A 22,296-nucleotide genomic window follows, 5' to 3' on the forward strand; every position below is an offset into this window, starting at 1 on the left:
GTTTCATATCTAGTCGTACAGCATAATAAGTGTCTCTCGTCGTGTATCGTTAGCACTCAAAATAGAGATGAAATGCTGTTGTTAGGTGTAACTGAGTGGGATCTGCTCTGGACAAAGTCCATTTTCCGCGTACGAGAAACTTCGAACGTTGTACGTACGTACGTAGAACGTTCTTTCTTTTAACATAGCTGCGAGCATCAGTATTTGTAAATTCCGCTAAAAGTACTTTACGGTCATATAAAATGTCATTAGATGAAAACATTATGGCGCTAATACAGGTTTCCAAGTCCCATGAAACAACATATGATATTTATTTAGTACCACTGTGCCTTTCCCTGAAGTACAACAAAAATTTTCGCCAAATTAAATACAGCAAGTAAACGCACATATTGGTGTGTTACCGTTAAAAATATCACACGGGTGAAAGTATATAAAAAAATTTTGTTCAATTAAAAATGTACGTTATTTTTCAATTCTAAACAATCCAACTTGGGTAAAATATATGAGAGGAAATCTAAAAAAATAAAATATTTTTATACCACGATTATTCACGACGCTCTGTACAATCAGCTACTGATATACGCGATTTACACTGAGTTAACTGTTGTTGGGGAGTTGGTTTTAGTGGAGTGCATAAAATTTGGGACGAATAGGATTCACATATTTATCCCAGGGAGATGAAAGTCGATAAGACTGCTTAAGCATATGGCGAACCATGGCTTCTCGTCCGGTTATCAGTCCATGTTGGGTATAGGATTACTTAGCCAGTTATTTGTTTCCATATACATGGACTTGACTTCGGTTAAAAAAAAATAATGGAAGAGATTTACCACATCTCTTACACCTGCACACCGTTTTGCTATTTTCCAAGTTTTCTTTTTCATCAGAAAACCAGACGAAGTCGGTTTAACCCTGGTTGAAATCGACATAAAGACAGTTCAGGAATGTGTTAAATTCATCGGCGGAAATCAGAGTGGAATTTTTATCAATCAGATCGTTGAATCACCTGGATGTACGCAGTCTTGCAGTATGTTGCAACCGGGAATGCAACTTATAAAGGTTAGAAATAAAGAGTATCGTCATTCAATTTATTTATTTTTGCACACAAAGTGGATCTGTGGACCATTTTGTTGTTATCTTTGGGGTTGCTGGTGAAATATCGATTTACTCCGTAACAATCGATCAATTAATTTTTATTTGTTTTTTAACTTCCCTTCTACAGTACCCGATATTTCACCCCAAATTCCAATCTTACATTTTTTGTTTATAATTCACAAATTTTAGTCAATAGGGCTACTGAATATATTCGGTCAATCTTTCACGATGAAATAAACTGAACATTTGTAATCTCTCCACATGAAATTTTTCTATCTTTCATGGTAAATCAAACTAAAAAAAATATTTTTACACATTTTTTTATCTCCCCATTTAAAAACGATTGGCAAATAATAATATTTTTACAACCGCACAGATTCGTCAATCCCAGAAGAAACCTTCAAACTTATATAAATGGACTCTCGAATACACTTACAACATGATAAGAAGTATCGAAGGTACCGTGGTTCTGATGTTGGAATCCAGAGCCAAAGAATATCAGGACATAAAAGATAAAATGAAAAGTTCTAGAATGACAGGCGATTCTTTTTATGTCCGGTAAGCAAGATAACTAATTGGGTGGTTCACGTAACCGCTGGTCGGTTACGGCTTCCTCCACCACCAAGTCCATGCTTCCGAAAGCAAACAATACAGTAAATCTAATCCCATACCCGACTTGGAATGGTAACCGGACGAGAGGCCGTGGTTCGCCATATGGATAAGCCGTCTTATCGGCTTTCCTCTCCCCCGGGATAAATGTGTAAAATCCTATCCTATCCTAATATAGAACAATTTAGGTACTCCCGAAGTATGTGAACCAAGATGGTGGACACCGAAACGCAGTGTGTGTACCAGGTTAGGACATAATTTCACAAGTACAAATACTACGGCTACGGTTACCTGGCTAGTCCCCGAACTCGTAATAGAACTAAAATAAAGAAAATTGGAATAAAATTATGGCCTAACCCTAACCTGGTACACATACTATGTTCCGGTGTACGCCATCTTGGTTTACATACTTCGAGAGTATACCCATTTTGATATATAATTTATACTCACAAGTTTTTGTATAGGAGGAAAATTTATATCGCGAACAAAAATATTACAATTACCGATATTTTGTGGTTCTCTATTTGGGTTCGTATGCACAATATTTGACAATATCAAATGATTGAATGCGCTTTGCTTGAGATCTTTATATCTGCATGCTTACACACCTATATGGCTATGCACCTGCATTTTGATATTTGAACCAAAGTTTATCGTAGGGTTTATACCAGCGTTTCCCAACCTTTTTTGGTCGCGGACTATTTTCTCTCCCGCGAAAATCTTTGCGGACTCAAAGTGCGTTTATTGCAACCTGTGCCAAGAAGCAATAAAATCGAATACAACAGAATTGTAACGAATTTTAAAATCGGAAATTCGCCGCAATTTACGCGTTCGTTAAGAAGAGCCGACTTTTTTTATTGTATAATTGGCTTTCTGTCGCACAATATTCAATCCAATGTCTTTTTATATTAATTTACTTGTGTTTATTGTTACTTCGCGGTTGCGTCGACTTACGACAAGGTGAACGCTTTTCTTCTTTAAAATGCCAATAGGCAATATGTGAACATAATAATGTGAGACTATATTGCCCGATTATATTTAGTTTTGTTACATATTTTTGCGATCTTGCAAATTTGTAATCGTCGTTAGAAAAATCTCACTATCTGTTATAAATTTCCAGAAAGTACAACTAGATTCGATACCTAATAAAAATATATTTAAAATATACAAGTAAATGAAAAATGAACATTCATCGCCTTGCTTTATTATTAATTGATTTATGATCATTTAATCTGCGATTGTGTTGGCGAAATAAAAGCAATACTACTCAGAAAATATCATGACAATCTGTGGACACAAAAATGCGTGGTAAAGGGCCCGATTATATTTTGTTTTGATTCCTATTTTTGTGAATTCGACAAATCTGAGCTGTTCGTACAACACTTACCAGTACTGTATCAATGTTGAGGCAGTAAAGCAAACAATCCTAAGGGAGTATGCCCTGGTATACGTATACTAGGCTAGCACCCGAAATTTTGCGTTTTGCAATGTCTAAAAAAGCGTTTTTAATCGGTCGCCGACCATCATAAAACGAAACTTATGGTGTTTTCCGTTTTATTTTCATTGTTTTGTATTGCCGCTTTTCAATTTGGAAAATTCGGGTTGCCACCATCTATCGACGCGTGTGCCGACTTGTGTGTTTTCGTCGAAAATTCGTGAGTGAGTTGTGAAATCCAATCGTTTGATTAAGCGACGCGCAAAGTGCGCAAGTGCAAATGACCTGTCGCGTCACCTGTTACCAAATTTTCGAATATTAAATTGCTATTCTAATAGTTGAATATTCGAATATATGCCCAGCCTTACTCAGTAACCAGTAATTATTGACTCGATTAATGTTATGAGAATAAACTTGCTTTTTATGTTTTATGTATATTCCAACGTAAATTGGCTGATAGTTAAGTTCCGCAAAATCGTTTGCGGCTCGCACGAATTTCTGGCTCGTTGCGGACTAGTTCAAACGCTCCGCGGACTCATTTGAGACCGCGGACTCGGGTGGGGAAACACTGGTTTATACAGTGGTGAAATTCGAAAAATTTTAAGCGATTTTTTTATGTATCGAATTGCGGTGCACGTTATTCATCTGCTGCGTTGTCTGACGTCTAAAACAAAAAAGAGGAATAGGTTCGCTATTGTCACGGTATTCCGAGAACAGGTTCGCGTGACCCCTGAATCCCGCCACTGGGTTTGTACTTACGCGATCATTTCTTATGAATAAATACTGACTTGCGCTAATGATTTGGTTTCCGCGGGACTTACTACTTATCCTTCTTCTATGCTTTTGTGCCGGTGGGTGTGTATGCATATAATGCAAAGATGCTGTAGCAAAAGTAAAAATACGGTATCTATCTTTTGTGATTGAAAATTCAATCAAATAGAATAAATACTGAAACGAAATTTCACTGGCATTCAAAATGTACTCTATGTCGGGTACCAAGTTGTACTAGTTTAACACTTTCTTTCAATACTATATTTAAGCGGAATTCAAAATTCTCCAAAATAGTTTTTGCCGATAATGGACAAAGTATTCTCTATCTTTCAGGGCAAACTTCAAGTGGACCAGAGACGACATGTTAACATTCAACAAATTTGAAATTCTTCACGTGATCAGCACTCAACCATTCACTGAATTGCATTGGTTGGCTTGCAAGATTGATCCGTACAACGGAAACAATTCTTCTAAGAGTGATGTTATACCAAGCTATAAGTATTGGTATGTTATCTAGCTTTCGAATATATTAAAAGAACATTCGGTACTCCCGTAGTGTGTGTACCAGGTTAAGATTAGGCCATAATTTTATTCCGATTTTCCTTATTTCAGTTCTATTACAAGTCTGGGGAATGCCTGTGTTAGCCTAGTGAATATCCCCTGCCCATAGTCTTCAGTCCCTTTACACAACTTGATGTAAAGTAGGCGAACAAAATTACTTACCTCTATATCGGTACACAAACTTCTGGAACGCCGAGAATTCAGTGTTAATCTGCATTATCAATATGTCATTGTGATCTACAGAAGGGTACATGTAGAATAGTTTGGTATATATATATCAGTAACCAATCGGAAGTCTGGTGAAAAGATGAAATAAAATATCCTATGGCCTTTTAGTGGTTCGGCGATAATTAGGGTTTATATCTACGCTTGATATAGATCAGAGTGGTTCAAACCCAGGCCCGCGGGCCACTTGTGCCCGCAGCTTCATTTTCTGTGGCCCGCGTCGCATTCGGAGAGTAATGATTTTTGTGTTGTTCCGTCATAAAACTAACCAGAAAAATCTTATGACAAATTGTTACATAAATAATGTCACTGAATTGACTAGTGTTATGGCTAGCTGAGGCAATTAACGAAGTTGAATGATGGGCTTGGCAGTCTAAATTGTTATCTGGCTTTATATCGTTTTGGTCAGGAATATATGCTAACAATTTTGGAATCATAGAAAATCTAAAATCGAATGCGGATTCTTCTAGCCTAGGTTGACGCTATGCCTGATAACTAAGTATTAATGTTATGGCCCAACAATATAACTCATGCCTGGTGTTTTTGCAACCAGCCTAAATAGTTTTATAAAAAATGTTGCCTATATATCATAAAGTTTATTAATTACCCTTCTGTACCTCAAATTGTGTAATCAATCAATCTTTAGTTATGTATAAGTTATTTTGCAAACATTTGTTTGAGAATGAAACCTGACGAATTCAAACAAATTTTTAACTGGATATGGAAGGGGAAATACCACAATTCTTTCTTGATATCTCTGCAAGTTGTGTCGGTGAAAAAAACAATTGAATTTTAAACAGAATTTAGAATCTTGTAAGCAATGAGCATTTTCCAAAGTTAAGATTTTGCATTGAAAATCTATCAATGTTCGAAAGCACGTACATTTGCGAAAGCATTTTTTTTGTAATGAAGAGTTTGAATAAAAAGACTTTTGCAGGTTTTAGTTATTTATTGTGGTGGTTTTGCTCTATAAATGACAAATACTGATCAATTTGTTTGCGCAATAAAAGTGTCTGTATTGTACTGTCTGTATTGTGGCCCGCGAACAATGCAAAATTAATTTTGTGGCCCGCGGAGCCGACAACCTTGGACCACCCTGATATAGATCACAAGCAACGCCAAAAATATGAGTGTTGATCACACACTAGACAGGTAACGAGAAGATTCTGATTTATTCGAAATCCAATCTGGAACGGTTATTCCATCAGCTATTTCTATAAGTGATCTGGGCAGATATGATGCGTTTTGGCTTGAACCTTATATTTTAATTGAGATTCTGGCCATGGTCATGCGAAAGACCCGAAATAAAATCACAAACGGTTTCACGTACCTTAAATCATGGGTGTGCAACATTCTTGTCGGTGGTCCATATAACCAAGTTTAGACATCTGGCCACACAAAAATGGGGAATGCGGCTATCGCTTAGCCTCACAGTAACAAAGGCAGCGTCGGGGAAAACGGCGAAAATGCTCGATAATGAAAAATCTGAGTGTTGACGCACTAAATGGCTTGACAGGCTTAATGATTTTGACGCAAACTCACTCTTAAGGTGGTGAATTTCATTTTATTGCATTATCTGAAATTTAATAATGCTATGCGGTAGGCTTGGCAAATCTGCTTCAATTAGTTCTGCAAAAAAAAAATACTGCAAAAAAATAGCAGCTACACGAGAGGTCAGTGTGTAATCTGGCATTTCGTGAAATACCCAACCTGACAAACGACTATACATTCAAATGATTTCGTATTCGCTTCTTGCAGTTTTTTTGTATTGCTATTAATTTTACTAACGCAAGTTTTTTTTGTAGCCTAAAAAACCCGCAACAAGCTGACTTACTTCAAAAGGGACGAAGATATACAGAGCCCAGCTTATTTGCACCAACGGTATGTGTATATATTTTCAACGAGTTATTTTGAGGCTAACATTCATCTCATTTGTTGGTGTTATGATCTTTTTATAAGCATCACAGTTTAAGAATACCGTAGATTTTATGAATGAGTATTATTCAATACAAAAAGTGTTTTTCAATCAATTGAAGTAATTAAATAAAAAAAAATACTATAATCAGTTAATGACGTAATACTCAATCATTATTACCCAGGACCCTAGAGAAGTTTCCCCTCAATTTGGAGCTTCGATGAGACTGTCAGCTCCTGATCGTATGAGTGGATTGAAGCATCTCGTAATAGGAAGACCGGCTGAGGTATGATTTTGTTCCATGCTATTCCACTGGCCTTGTTTTGTATATACCTATTTACAGAAACCTAAATATTTATAGTTATTTTGACACATTCCCTGGAAGAGATTGCAGGCAAATCTGTTAGAAACGTTGAAGTATGCTACTGTATTTGTTCTGCTGTGAAATATGAATTTGAAACAAGCGCAAACAAAAACTCAGTGGTTTTCTAGATTTGAAAAAAAAATTACACTAGAACGTCTAACGCAGTGGTGGGCAGGGTTTTTAGACAAAAATTTTTCCACTTAGACTGTCAGGCCATGTAAGTATGACGTAAAAATTACATTTTATTAACAATATTTTTAAATTTGGTCTTAGTTTGCTTGTGGCAGAATCAGATGGGTCAGATTGAATTACTCAACGGGTCGGATTCGGCCCGCTAGCCATATTTTGCCCCTATCAGGTTAACCTCATTCAATTAGATAAATTGTAAATCAAAATGCTGATGATAATGCTAGTTTAGTCAGTTTTTGCATTCTCTGTATGTACATTAAAACGCTTTGACGAGTGCTTGTTTTCAGTATGGTGAAGAAAAAAATACTGGTTACCAATGAGCTGTAGCAATTGGGCAACTACAGTTTACATCGAAACACTTCTTGGTGACAAGGTTTAAAAGTCTATGATTGGTAACACGCTGAAAGCAGTCGGGTACTTTGTTGAACGAAACAATATGTTTTTACAGGAGCCTCAACAAAGATATGAAACAGTCGGTCAGCCCTACACAATCATGAAACCTCTTCAATTGCCGAAAGAAAGACCAAGACCGTGCCTTATGTTGCCACAATCTTTATCAACAATCTTAGCCTACAAACTCACAACGATAGCGGAACCACTGCAGTTTGATTTCCCAGTCCCTGGTACGTTCAAAACTTAGATGTATGCTGTTAGGTGTAGGATTTGCATATGTATCCCGGGGCAGAGCAAAGCCGTTAAGCCCATGTCAGGTATGGGCCCGAAAGTATCTTTATCTAGGTTTAAATTTTGCAAGTTGATATTCATTATTTAGTCAAGTATTGTGGATCGTACATGAAATGAGAAAAAATTTGATCAAACGATATATATATACATACATGCACGAATGACGCGCATCGTGACCAATAAGTCGTTATCTGAGTCCTGACTTTGTTAAAACAATCGACCTATAAGCGTTACGGAATGAAATGTTTCCAATAATTAGAATACAAAAGCAAAGCATTAGGTGAATCCATGAAGAAAATTTAAAAAAAATAAAATGAAAATTGTAGTGACTATTTCTATTTTTAAGGAGTTATAATCGAAAAGCGAAAGCATTTATACCAATAACAATAAGATTAACAACAACAATTTATCAAGATTGATAGGTTCACTTGGTGTCGCACAACATTGACGCAAATATGCAATAAACGCATATTGATTTAGTCATTGACACCATGGTCCCCAACCTTCTAGGGCTAGTGGCCCTCTTCTGGGGGCTTTTAGCACTTATAGCCCTCTCTTTATCATTCCAGTGGTATTTATATGATTAGTAGACTCCAAATCCCATTCTGTTCAAACAATTTATGCTCAACTAGGTGAAAACATTCCGCGATATAACCTTATCAAGCAATGAAACGAGAAAAACCAGGAAGTTTTTCTTAATGTAAAAGTAAAATCAGTTTTGCACTTAGTATTGCGACAGTGACAGCTCTGTGGTCCCATTGGAAGGCCATGAACCCATTCCGGGAACCACTGCATTAAAAATCTTGAACAAGGGCAGGAACCGAGTGATCAATTCAATCCGAACCATCCGAGTTAATTTTAAAACCACGATTAGTATCAAATTCGGCCATTCAATGTTACTTAGATTTTCGAGAGAATTGTCCTGGTTTGAGTGGCACCTTAGTGTATATCTTTTCAGTTAGTTTTCTCGAAAATCACTAATAAAGCCAATGACATAAATGTTGTGCGAATCAGATAATAAATAGTGGAATTCCATTCGCCACATCGTACTGTATTGTAAAGTATGGTACGTACACTAATAAAATGTACAAATAATGCAAATAAGAACTTTATTAGGAAAACAGAAAACAATTTCACATCACGTGAATAAAAGCAAACATTGTACAGTATCTTAACATCTTTTTTTGCTTGGGGTCCATAACAAAGGGCAAAAGTAACAAAAAACGATCAAACAAGTCACGAAAAAACCGGCTTAAACAATCAAAATGACGTACAGTATCACTGAAACTGTGTACAGTACTGTATCACTGGAACTGTGTACAGTACTGTACTGTAATGTACCATGTGACTGAAGCTTAGTGATTATTCGTTCATAATCGTAATAGTTCGCAATTGGTCACGTCATTTATGATGTAAATAACGAAAACCAATGAGCCCAGAGCACTGATTTTCTTGATCACAATGTGCGTTCGTATCCTCGAAACATCGTAAGTCGCGACCGTCGTAACCCGAGGATTTCCCGTAATTTGGTTTTTCTCATAAAAACATTTAAATTTAAAAAGTAAGGTTATAACCACGATTAAAAGGCGCAAACAAAATGTAAATATATTGATATCAGGCAATTATTACTTGGATAATTGGTATTTTGTTCTAACCCGCGGGCCAGTACAAATTCTTAGGAATAATGATAAATGTTTCGTAAAAACATTTCTTTTAATTTGTGAAAATAAGAGCGAATTGATGAATGCAGATAATGATCTTAAATTCTAACATGCAAATATTTAAAAACGAAAAAAAAATCGACGATCAAGACGCATTGTATATAAACATTGTCTGCTTAAGTTCGCTTCAGTGGAAGTTTAGTTTACCAGACGCGGATTATACTCTTTATAAAATCGCGTGCTTTTTTAAAGCGATATAATATGTTTCACCTGTCGACCAAGCTTGCGAAGATCGCACCTTTAAGTGTACGGATGATTATATAATTGTTTTATAGATAAGGTGCGTCACGAAAAATGCATTGCCGAATTCCGATGTCGCAAAATTTATAATACCACCGTGCAAAAACAAGCGAAGTCGGCAAAAACTGACGCAACATAGACTTTTATAAATTAGTAAATATTTTTATCGCGCTTGTTATGGTCTGGCGTTTTTGCAGTTTGAGGCGGTTTTTAAAATCGAAGTCGTTTTCGTAAATAGTTTCGCAGTATCGGCTTTACAGTCAGAAATAAGACTTTGCTCCTTTTGTTGGATGATGCATCTCTTTTACCGGTGAGATTTAGTATGATCTAGCATTTCTAGCTCACGAGATAAAATTTGGCGCTCCAGAAGTGTGTGTATAGCCAAAAACGTAACTTCTGGCTAATGTTTGTTGGTATGTTAGAGACGAATACCACTCTAATGGCTGCACCGATCCCCCCCAGTCTGAACGACACACGTTAACGATGCAAAGTACTTATTGCCGAAAAGATATGATCGGAATAGAATGTGATTCAAATAGGATAATTAAAACAGTGAATAGTCATCTCATATATAGAAAATAGGCATGTACGGAAGTGTCCTAATCAAGTGTGGTACTAAGATGAATTAAAAAATCTTTCTTATTTTACGTTTTATCGATATGATTAATTTGTAATTGTGTTATATGGCATTCTTATAATCGCTTACGAATCCCAAACTTTATAATAATAGCCTCATAAATTTCACTTTTAACATTTTACAACATGGCGCTCTCGAAACTTTCACTAAGAAACAATTGATTATAATAACCTTTTCATAAAACCAAACCGGAACTTCATTCAAAACTCATGATGAGAATAACAATAAATTGAAAATGATGACATTTCGTGAAATCCTAATTTTGGTAGAGTACAACGAACAGATATAAGATGTTTTAGGTTCACAGAATGATCTATACAAAATGTCATTCTTATGTATCTTATCTAGACAATAACCGGTACTCCCGAAGTATGTGAACCAAGATGGCGAACACCGGAACGTAGTATATGTACCAATTTAGAGTTAGGCCATAATTTTATTCCAATTTTCCTTATTTTACTTCTATCACAAGTTCGAATATTAGTCAAGTGACTCCCGTAGTATTTGTACCTGAAGTTATGGCCTAACCCTAACCTGGTACACATACTATGTTCCGGTGTCCGCCATCTTGGAACGTATACTTTGTAAGTACCCAATTACCTACCCAAAATACATCCCTTGTAATTATCATGCTTAAAATTAATACGAAAAATGTTGTTTTTGAAAATATACTCTAACATTTTGGAGAGTATGTATTTTTTTCTGTAAAAATCAAAATTATTTGTCACAATTATCCGCTTAAACATTAAGAAGTTTAGGGTTTAGACCAGTGGTTCTCAACCGCCGGTCCGCGACAACCTTGCTGCCGGTCCGCCAAATATATTCCAATATAAATATATTATAAGCAAATTGCAAAATACAGTATTGAAGTATTGACGGCATGACGTTATGAATTTCGTGCAAGGCCCGAGAATAATTTGATGGCAAAGATCATAGCATTTACTATTTCGAAACGCTTATTCGACTTTTCAGACTGAAGAAACTATCCGAAAAAGATAGCCGTTTTTGTGTTCGAGATATGAAATAATCGTCAATTCCACCACGCTTTCGTGAAGTAGTGCAATTTACTAAATTTATGAAGGTTTGTTTAAGTTTCATTGCATCAGTGTTTGGACTGGCACGCGTTTCGTCAGATTGCTGGCGTGATTACAGGTCGCGTGGGCAAAATAGCATATTTTCCTCGAATCGAATAATTTTAACGAATTGTCGAATATCGGGTTGAATTCATGATTTTATTCCGAATTTTATTTTTTGGGTCGGCTTTGATCTTTTTGTTACAGTTTTAAAATTACCTGTCTTAATTTTAAGCTAAAAATATTATCATTTCTGACGCCGGAATGCGGATATTTTTGAAGACGATAGTTGACATTCTTGATAGTTGATTTTACTTTTCTATTGTGGCTGTTTTATTTTCGTATTCAAATAGTGAATAAAAACCTGCAAAGTCATTGCGTGAATCCTAAATGCTATTTTGAGTTCAAATTAAGAATAATTTGTCGGCAATAAAGGCAATTCTACTAGCCAAATAGTAATTCCCTGGTAAAATTTCGCACAATAATTTCACTTAGTCTGATTGACTCAAACTGTAAGCGTGGATGGCTTTTTTTCAAAATAAGTATTAAATAAAATGGTATAACCTTCAATTTGTGAGAATATCTATGTGTGAGTTATTCGTCAGTTTTTAGTTTAGTTCCAAAAAATAGTTGTAAATAAAAGAACGTAATTGTCATTATGACTTCCGAGCACCTTCAGTTTAGTTACAATATTCAAAAAATTGATACCGCAAACGCTGCGATAGGTTCATTCGAAATAATCTAGGCACGTTGCGGCACGTAGTTTATTGTTTTGAATTAAATGATTGTTTCGAACATGTGGGTCAGTTTGTAAGCCCCAACGCCCCAAACACTCTCAGAATCGGCAATGAAAGTTTTGCAATGGTAAGGTATAAGGAAAATCTTACAGACGTCGAGGGTTAGGGAAACGTCCATACCGCCGAATATCAAATGATAAGCAATAAAAGTGGTAGTAGAACAAGTATCACCATATGTATTAAATGCTACATTTCATACAAATGTGCTCAAACGACACGGTCAGAGTTCATGAATATTAATGATAAATATATCTCTAAAGCGATATGCCATCCGATCTTCTCTTGCCAAGCAATCTTTTTGTCAATTTTTACAACATGTCTATCATGGAAAGTTTTATGAAGCATGCCAATGGCTATTTCCGGTCCCAAAACAAACCAAAAAAACTTTCAGTAGTTGATTTTGTTTTATGGTTCTTTAACGTTTTCACAACAAAGTCACGAGTCCACAGCTAAATCGCTACACAAAATCCAAAAAACACCGCTATCTGCAAATTATGCAAAAATCGTGATTTGTGTTGAAGTTTCCCTGTCGAATATTATTTTGTTCAGGAAACGACAATTTTACCTCTTGCCAATTTTCGTTTTCGATAATTTAAAGAATCCGTTGCCAATGCTGCTACAATTTTATATTATTTTATTGACATTATGAAAGTGCAATCGGAAATTACCGGAAGTGCCGAGTATTCCAATTCAAATCAACAAGAAAGATGATTAAAATATGTAGATTATTATTCGGTAATTCATAATCATTTATATAGCACCTACGTTTCAGTTTGCTGTGTAATGCGTAACTATTCTCCATAAAAACGTCATAATGCTTAAAATGAAACGTGATCTAAAATCGTGTAAGGTTGCATTTTCCAAAATTTTGATTTGCACTTTATCCTGATATTACCGTAGAAACTACTATTAGTTAGAAAATAAAAATAACATTCAAAAACATGCTCGATTTATTCATGACCTATAGATGACCGGTCGTTAATTTATCCTATAACTTCAATATTGACTCCATATCGAGAAATGAGAAAGTTACGCTTCATAATTTACGATTTTGACTAATATCACATTTGGCTAAGTTTCCGAGTCAATATTGATACAAATAAATGTCCTTTCGTTTAATAATGAAACATGATAGTAGAAAAAGAAATGCGTTGCAAGTCATCAATCAAGCAAAGTTGATTGCAGGAGGTTTAAATAATCGATTTTATGATTTGTAACTAATTTACAGTTTTTTTTATTTTATTATATATATCATACGCACTTCGTATTGAATGCATTTCGTGCAGAATAAATAATAATCACACTTTATATAAGATTTAGGTTAGTACATTTGGTATTATTAGTAATTAGTATTACAGGTTTTAAATGAAGTCGATATTGGACAGAAACGTTTGCTAAAAATATCTTGTATAGGCACGATTGTTGGGTTTTTGAGTGTGACAAGCATGTGATGTGATATCTTCATGACTTACTTTGTCGTTTTGGTATTTTACTGTTTTATTGCAGAAGTGTATATACTATATATATACACTTTGCGTATTAGTGAACTCAGTTCGGTATAGAAATGCAGCGCTCCAGAAGTGTGTGTACCAATATGGAGGTAACTATTTTTGTTCGCCTACTTTACATCAAGTTGTGTAAAGGGACTGAAGCCTAAGGGCATGGAATATATTCACTTGGCTAACACAGACAGTCCCCGAACTCGTAATTGAATTCAAATAAGGAAAATTGGAATAATATTATGGCCTAACCCTAACTTGCTACGCAAACTACGGGAGTTCCGGGAGTACCAAAAGTGGAACTCAAAAATGTCTTAAAAACTAACTGGCCAAAACTAACTAACTAACTAACACGATCAGGCCATATTTATAGATTTTTCTTTTTAAGCCACTTTGGAAAAGATATAAATTTATGTAAAATATACAGTATATGAAAGATATAAACAAAACAAGTGTACAACAAGTGTACAATTAATATTTTACTATCAGTTTTCAAGAAAATAACCAACCGATGAAAAGGCGATTTATAAATTATAATGCATACTCCAGTAAATTATATATATATCGATATCTTATCGAAGAACAGGTTTTTATTTTGATACTTGCGTGTGTGTGTGTTATACAGATTAGGGTTAGGCCTAATAATAATAATTTTATTCCTATTTTCTTGTTTTAGTTCTATTACGAGTTCGGGGACTGTCTGTTTTAACTAAGTGAATAAACCCTCTGCCTATCGGCTTCCGTCCCTTTACACAACTTCATGTAAAGTAGGCGAACAAAATTAGTTACCTCCACATATTGGTGCACACACTTCTGGAGCGCCATTTTTTCTTTCCACAGCAATTTATGACGGTGCGTTTGTGCTGAAAATGCCGCAATGGCATCCAACTTCAGAAAATATTTGGCTAACAGATTTCTGAAAATGGATATTAAAAAATATGGTGCTCCCGAAGTATGCGAACTAAGATGGCGGACATCGGAACGTAACATGGGTAACAGGTTAGGGTTAGGCCATAATTTTTTTCCAATTTTCCTTATTTTAGTCCTTTTATCAGTTCGAAGACTAGCCAAGAATCTCCCGTAGTATTTATACCTAAAATTATGTCCTAACCCTAACTTAGTACACATATTACATTCCGATGTCCGCCATCTTGGTTCGCATACTTCGGGAGCCCCAAAAATATATATGGTATGGTTCTTTTAGCACGAACGAAATCGCAAGTTAGTCGATCAAATTAGTAGCAAATTTCTTTTTCTCATCCAAATCTTTGTTTTTTCTTGAATTTAGGGCATATTTCGCCACATGATGTTGTATAGAGTGTTTAGTATTTTATTGTTATACGGCGGGTTCATGCAAAATTATGCCGAGGGAAGTGGAAAACCAAACATCATCTACATTATGGCAGATGACTTGGGGTATAATGATATTGGGTACCATGCCAAAAACCACAATTCCGACATGAAAACGCCATTTCTCGATGCAATGGCCGAACGGGGCATAAAGTTGGAAAACTACTACGTCCAACCTCGTTGCACTCCATCACGAAGTCAACTTCTTACCGGAAGACAAGACATATCCACTGGTTTACACCATGCTGTAATTTACACCGGCCAACCAAATGGCGTACCTACTACGTTAAAAATGTTGCCAGAACAGCTTAGAGACTGCGGTTATGATACACACATGGTTGGAAAATGGCATCTTGGTTTCTATAAAAATGAATATTTACCTTCAAACAGAGGATTTAATTCGTATTTCGGAGATCTGAACGGCGTCTCCGATCATTTCACACATACTTCGTGCTCAAAGCAATCATGTGGGGTGAGCATGTGGAGTTCCTCTGACGGTCCTGTTAATAATACGTGGGGTGAATATTCAGCTCATTTGTACGCAAGAAAGGCAATTGAGGCAATTAAAAAAAGAGACATCATGAAGCCATTCTTTCTATACCTATCGTACCAGTCAGTACATACGCCCCTACAAGTTCCTGATGAATACATAAAACCATTTAATCACATTAGTGACAAGAAGCGAAGAACGTACGCGGGTATGGTACTTGCAATGGATGAATCAATCCGAAATGTTACGTCATATCTCCACAAAGTAGGATTACTTGAGAACACAATTGTCGTTTTCTCGACTGACAACGGTGGAATAACGAGACATGGTGGTAATAATTATCCGTATAGAGGAGGAAAAGTTTCATTGTACGAAGGAGGTGTCAAAGCCGTAGGATTTGTATATGGAAAGCCACTTGGCATGAGGAATGTCACACACAAAGGCCTTGTTCATATTTCAGATTGGTATCCAACTTTCCTGCGGTTATCTTCATGTCCGAAAATGGAAGGAACTCAGCCGCTTGACGGATTTGACCAACTTGATTCTATTGTTAAAAAAACTCCATCTCCACGACATGAAATACTGCATGGATATGATCCTCGTTTTAGAAAGGTTGCCAAAACGACTCAATATAGTTCACAGACTGTTTATAATACTGAAATTCGAGCAGCCTTGCGCTGTGGTCCATGGAAACTCATAACTGGTCATCCCGGTCCTAATCTCGCAGAACAACCACCAGAATACAACCAACGTTTCGGTATAGGAAGGATGAAGAAAGGCCGATCCGATGGACCTATTTTTCGACGGGACGTCCAACTTTATCACATAGAATCAGATCCAACTGAGAAAATGGAAGTGTCAGATAAATACCCGACGGTCGTATATAGATTGTTGAACCGTCTTGCGCAATACACTGCAGAAGCTGTACCCGTAAGATTCCCTGGCGTAGATCGTCGTTCAAACACTGAGCTACATGGAGGTTTTTGGGTGCCGTGGCTGAGTAAATGAGCATTTTTGTAGGCAAATAGAGAACAATGTTGATTGAATTTGAACTTCTAAAGCTGACATGGATAAACTACGACCAGTGGGCCAAATCCGACCCGTTGGGTGATTCAATCTGCCCACCAGATGCTGCCGTGAATTTTTGCGTTCAATCAATTTTACATGTAGCCTACTACATAGTTGTTTTCATTCAAATATGTACGGTGCAATGAATAAACTTGTAAGATCGTGATCGTAATATGTGTGAGTTGGATTTAAAGTTGCCACAGACTTTCATGATCTGGGAAAGTTAACAAAACTTTATGTTTTCTCGCTCACTCAATTGACGACGTGCCTCTCAAACCTACTTCTCATACTCTTGTCGTGTGCCTCTAGTTTAAATTTGGTGTCCACAAAGTTTTTTAACGTAACATAACGCCCTCTTAGCGTTCTTTTTTGTTTGAAGCTTACGCATTCTTTCCGCGTAATCTAGTTTCTATCATTTCCTGATGGTTTTTAATATTCTGTTGCTGCATGCCTTTTCTACACCCGAATTCGTGAAGATATTTATAACTTAATTATTACCTCACACATACATGTCCCGCCCGTTTAGATTGGCAAATTTTTAGCCACTGGTCCAAAAACCTTGGCTAGAACTTATTGTTTATTTTTTATGTGTACCAATGTTTCACTTCCATTTATATTACATATTTGTCTTCTACCATGTACTGCAGTGGGGCCCAAAGTTGATTGACCAAGGACAAAATTAGACGTGGAAGGATATTCGCTGGCCGGGGGATAACTCACTGATAACTAAGAAGCTGCCGTATATCATCCTAAAATCGGGAGTGTATGATTAAGATACTGGTGTAAATAGATTGTTAGGAATGGTTACTCACTTAATCGGTGATGATGACGTAACAATTGACGGTATCTAGATCGCAAAAATAACAAAATATAAAGAGTTAAAGGCGGGCCATATTGATCGTTACGCAGGGCGTAGTTGACCCGCGATTTGGGAACTCCTGATGTGCTGTCTTGATAACATTTATAAAGAAAAGAAAAGGACACGTTGTCGAATTATGATTGACTGATATAGCACCTTGAGCAGATTTTTTTCTTACCGACGGATTTTAACCATCAATACTTTTTGATTAATTTTAATATGACCTTTTGGTGTATTTGATGGGGCGATACACGACATACATATTTCCGATCGGTGTAAGACTGCTTGCTATTTGCCCTCGCAATTTTAATTGCTATGAATAAGGTATTCCCGTAGTATGTGTACCAGGTTAGGATTAGGTCATAATTCTATTCCGATTTTCCTTTTTTTAGTTCTATTACGAGTTCGACAACTGTCTGTGTTAGTCAAGTGAATATACCCCCTGCTCATAGGTTTCAGTCCCTTTACACAACTTGCTGTAAAGTAGGCGAACAAAATTAGTTGCCTCCATATTCGTACACACACTTCTGGAGCGCCATGAATAATGAGCGCACAAACTGTGAGTCGATCTGAAAACATGCGGCATATCCGACTTGAGAGAGAGACAATGATATTCCAGTGGGCATAGAGCTTACCCTGTCGAGAATTTGTTTTTTGAATAGATTTTCCTTTGCCTTTTTTAAAAACAAAAATACATTTGTAATATCTAAAGTTCTGTTTTATACGACAAATGATGAAATATTTTCACTCATATGAGCGACGTAAGTATATTTTTTTTGCAAGAAACTCAAACGTAGCAGGAATGTTATTAGTTGAAATAGATGAGAAGGGTGCACCTATGTTTGTTTAGGATTCTACGAACGATTATCGGAATAAGAGAAGTCTAGCCTTCTTACATCGATAACTCAGTGCTTGCTGGACTCCTCGCCGCCGTAGGGTGGTTCACGTAACCCCTAGTCGGTTATGGCTTTCTCCACCATCAAGTCCATGCTACCGAAACCAAATAACTGGCTAACTGATCCCATACCCGACATGTAATGGTAACCGGACGAAAAGTTGTGGTTCGCCGTATGATTAATCCGTCATATCGGCTTTCTTTTCCCCCGGTATAAATATGTAAATGCTATACTATCCTTATTTGAACTAACTTTAATTAAATCTAGCAACATAATTATTTTTAAATTGATTCGAGTCGAGTCAGGATGACAAGTCATCACCAAATATAACATCGTGTTTTATCGGTTAGCCGTCGCTCTTTAAAAAGGCCGTATTTGATCGCCATATTCAAGACACTACTCGTAATACGTTGTATAATTTTTAACAGAATCATCAAATTGTGCGGTCAACGTTGTTCGATCAAGATTATACGATCGTGACGTCATCTCGTTCAACTCATTGTCTGATGAAAAGCAAGAAGTAGTTACGACCAGTTCTGCGCAGAAAACTGCTGATATGGTAAGAACAACTACCAAATAAGGATTGTTAACTCTGGGAAAAAAATTTGTTGTGTGAATTTATAATCCGCATTCACATTCTGTTATACAGACTTATCTACGTATGTCTTAAAGCAGGGGTGTGCATTAATGAAACTGGTGTTGTGTGTTATCTTAAATTGAATAAGTAAGTTTCAGTATTCACTGCTAATTGAGGGACAAGTTACAATTAATTAGGGAGGTGTGAGATAGGGAGGTGTGAGATGATACCTGAGATCTTTATTCCAGTCGGGTCAGTATCACGGTTTGAGTCGCTTGGCCAACTCAATTGTTTCATCAAAGCATTACACTTTGTTTAAGCACTGAGGCATCATTGAAAATTTGTCTATGGAATTTTCTGTGGTGCCCCATTTTCTGTGGTGTCCTAAGCATGCGTTTGTATTATTTAATGGTCAATTCAGCACAGCTTGAGTTGAGAATAAAGAAAATTAAAAAAAAAATCTAAATTAAAAATTTAAAAATTTCATTTAAAAAAAATTATAAACGTTGGTTCTTAGTAAAAAAGTATGAGAATTGAAAAACAAAAGCTAGTCAAAGTAGAAAGACCGTAATTCTGAATTTATCAAGTGCTGTAGCAACAACTCGGTAATACAGGTCTTACATACAACACCTGAGCCTGCAGGGGCGTGATAAACTTTTCTGCTGCCCGGGGCGAGTTTCTGATAATGATGCCCCTTATACCTGAATTCAAAAATAATTACGGGAATAAACAAATTATAGATGCTGCTATACAAGAGAATGAATAAATTAAATGTCAAGTATGAGTGAAATGTTTGTATTATCACAAATTAAATCGTCTGACTAAGCAACAAACTGGCCACTAGAACGTGCTGCCCGAGGCGACTCTCACTATGGCCCCCTATGAAGGCCCCTGCTTGTATGATCTCATTTTAGAATTGTCATTATAACACAAATACAAGACCCTCACAAAATTGTCAACCCATTACTTTTCTTATTCCAGGACAAGCACTGCATTCTTAGTATAAACGAGAATTGCATCAGCATAAAAGAATATTTGAGAAAACTTCAAGCTGAAGAAATTTACCCGATTGTCATATTCCTGCAAACAGATAAACCGAGAACCGTGAAGTAAGATATCCTTGGTATTTTTGATTTTATATGCAATACTCATTAATTACTTTAATCTCGCTTGGGGACATGAATCCTCGCGTCGCAAAATGATACTGGACTTGATCACCAAACAGAGACAAAATTAGCCGTAGATTAGTTCTTTGTTTCACTGATTTTTCGTAAAAAATATAATAGGTTTGTGCAGCGAAAATGGGCTACAAAAGAAAAAAGGTTGAGAACCACTGAGCTTGACTAACCAGAATTTGAACCCATTGAATAAATCTATTAAAATTTCTTTAAAATCAACTGCGATGTGATATATACAAATTTACTTGTAAATAAACTGAAATGTAGTAAAGAGGAAACAATCTTTTATTTCTATAGAATGTTCATTGAAGAAGACAAGAGCAAGCCAAATGTTGTCATCCAAGATATGATCTTGACTGGTGAACAGCTCAAGAGATTTGGAATCAACTTTGCTACTGTGCAATTGGACAGGTGATATTTTATGTGTTTCCTGGGCTTGATACATTAACGCAGTGCCCTAATAATGGTTTCTTGACATGTGAAATTAGGGATACTCCTTTTCTGTTCCTTTGTGAATTTTCTTCTTGTTCGACTACCCATCATCAACTATAGTAAACACTATTTTCTTCACTTGTGTTTGTGATGTTTTAATTACATTTCTTTCCTCGTTCTTAGCAGCTCTGCTTTGTTTATCTTTCAAGCCAGTGGTTATCAACCTTTATATTCGTAATTGATGACGTTACCTTGAAATCTGCTGTACGCCCATTTAAAATTTCTTTCAGACCCACATAGGGAAACACTGATTTAAACTCATTAAATAGCGTACTTATTACATATCGGAGAATGTCTGACATACTCCTAATATGTTTTAAAAGAACGACGGTAGTCCATGGCACAATTGCTTTGCCACTATAAGTAAATAAAGTTTTATGACAAAAATTGCTCAAAGTAAGATTACGCGCACTCACTCCAAAGCAAGGTAGACTGATGGGCCATCACTGAAGTGCCAAAAGTTAATGAAACTATAAAGAATTATAGCGGTGGAGTATGGTGGTGGGCTTGGCGTTACTTATCAGTTGTGCTGGTTACCTCAGCTTACAATTTTAGAAGCTGTGACTTTTAATTTTTTTAGGTGCAACAAAGTAGAGGACGCTGTGCAGATGGTGATTGAAAAAGTTGTTGATGAAACCAACAGAATAGTTTGGCAGGAAGACGACAGTGAAATATTTTTCTGAATCATCTGACTGTACATCTGGCAATTGCGCACAAAACGTGCAGTCATCCATTCGTGACGAACTAAAATATTTGATAATGTAAATGTTTATTTATTACTGAACCCGGACTGAGATTATTACGTCTTCATTTATTTTTCAATATTTTTGTATTTATTATTATTTGAGAACCGAAATCTTCAGTTTTTGTCCATGTTTCCGTTCATTTAATTTAAAGTTTCTCTATATTTAAGAGTTATTTAAGAGCAAAATTGGAATTCAAATTTCCCCAAGTTCAAAAAACTAAAAATGAACATGAAATGAATAGCTTTCATCGGTTTTTGAATATACACTGTGGCAAAACTGAACCAGCATAACAAAATTTCAAATATTTAAGCTTTGGTATTTGGCAAATCTTAATTTAGGTAAAACTTTTGACTGACTTTTAAAACTAGGAAATTTGAAAAAAGACTCAACTTCAAGAAATTCGAAACTACGAAACACTGCACCAAATCCAATGCTAGTAAAATGGTCAACTCCATCTTTGTAAAAGTTGCAGGTCGACCTATTTTCATCCCAGAGTCATGCTTGACTTTTATATTCTTTTTATGTCGTCAGTGTCGTTTAGCATAATAGTTTTTGGCAGTTAGGAATTTTTGGTGAATATTTGAGTTGAACATCCTACGGTAGTGAAACATCACCAATTCTTTTTTGTGCACATTCATTCATTCGAATGTGCCATATTTTCTTTATTAAATAAAGATGATGTACATATCGTACGTTTTTCTTATTTTAAATCGTAACAGTCAAAGGAAAAGCGCGTTGTGTAGAATTTGAAAATTGATGAAACAGAAGCTTGAGAAACACGAAAGACATCAAAAGCAACAGTACGCACTGAGTGTCGTGTAGCGT

At 36.1% G+C, this 22,296-nt stretch overlaps 1 protein-coding gene and 1 pseudogene across 5 annotated transcripts in view; both read left to right on the top strand.

Moving 5' to 3' along the window:
* LOC120341104 (caspase recruitment domain-containing protein 11-like) overlaps nt 1-22,173 on the top strand; it is a 41,357-nt gene extending 19,184 nt beyond the window's left edge. For 4 of the 5 annotated variants that reach the window (XM_039409544.2, XM_039409545.2, XM_039409543.2 and 1 more), the window contains 10 exons: nt 888-1,059; nt 1,472-1,653; nt 4,244-4,414; nt 6,502-6,577; nt 6,796-6,897; nt 7,613-7,787; nt 18,907-19,037; nt 20,037-20,164; nt 20,531-20,644; nt 21,306-22,173. In XM_039409544.2, the coding sequence (XP_039265478.2) occupies nt 888-1,059; nt 1,472-1,653; nt 4,244-4,414; nt 6,502-6,577; nt 6,796-6,897; nt 7,613-7,787; nt 18,907-19,037; nt 20,037-20,164; nt 20,531-20,644; nt 21,306-21,408 (1,354 nt within the window). In that variant the 3' untranslated portion in view covers nt 21,409-22,173. The remainder of the gene's footprint in view (nt 1-887; nt 1,060-1,471; nt 1,654-4,243; nt 4,415-6,501; nt 6,578-6,795; nt 6,898-7,612; nt 7,788-18,906; nt 19,038-20,036; nt 20,165-20,530; nt 20,645-21,305) is intronic. The other variant, XM_039409542.2, reaches the window with a different exon arrangement.
* LOC120341106 (arylsulfatase B pseudogene) lies at nt 15,028-18,335 on the top strand (annotated as a pseudogene).
* Nucleotides 22,174-22,296: the final 123 nt, after the last annotated feature.

This window comes from Styela clava, chromosome 14, assembly GCF_964204865.1.
Source record: "Styela clava chromosome 14, kaStyClav1.hap1.2, whole genome shotgun sequence".
Classification (NCBI taxonomy): domain Eukaryota; kingdom Metazoa; phylum Chordata; class Ascidiacea; order Stolidobranchia; family Styelidae; genus Styela; species Styela clava.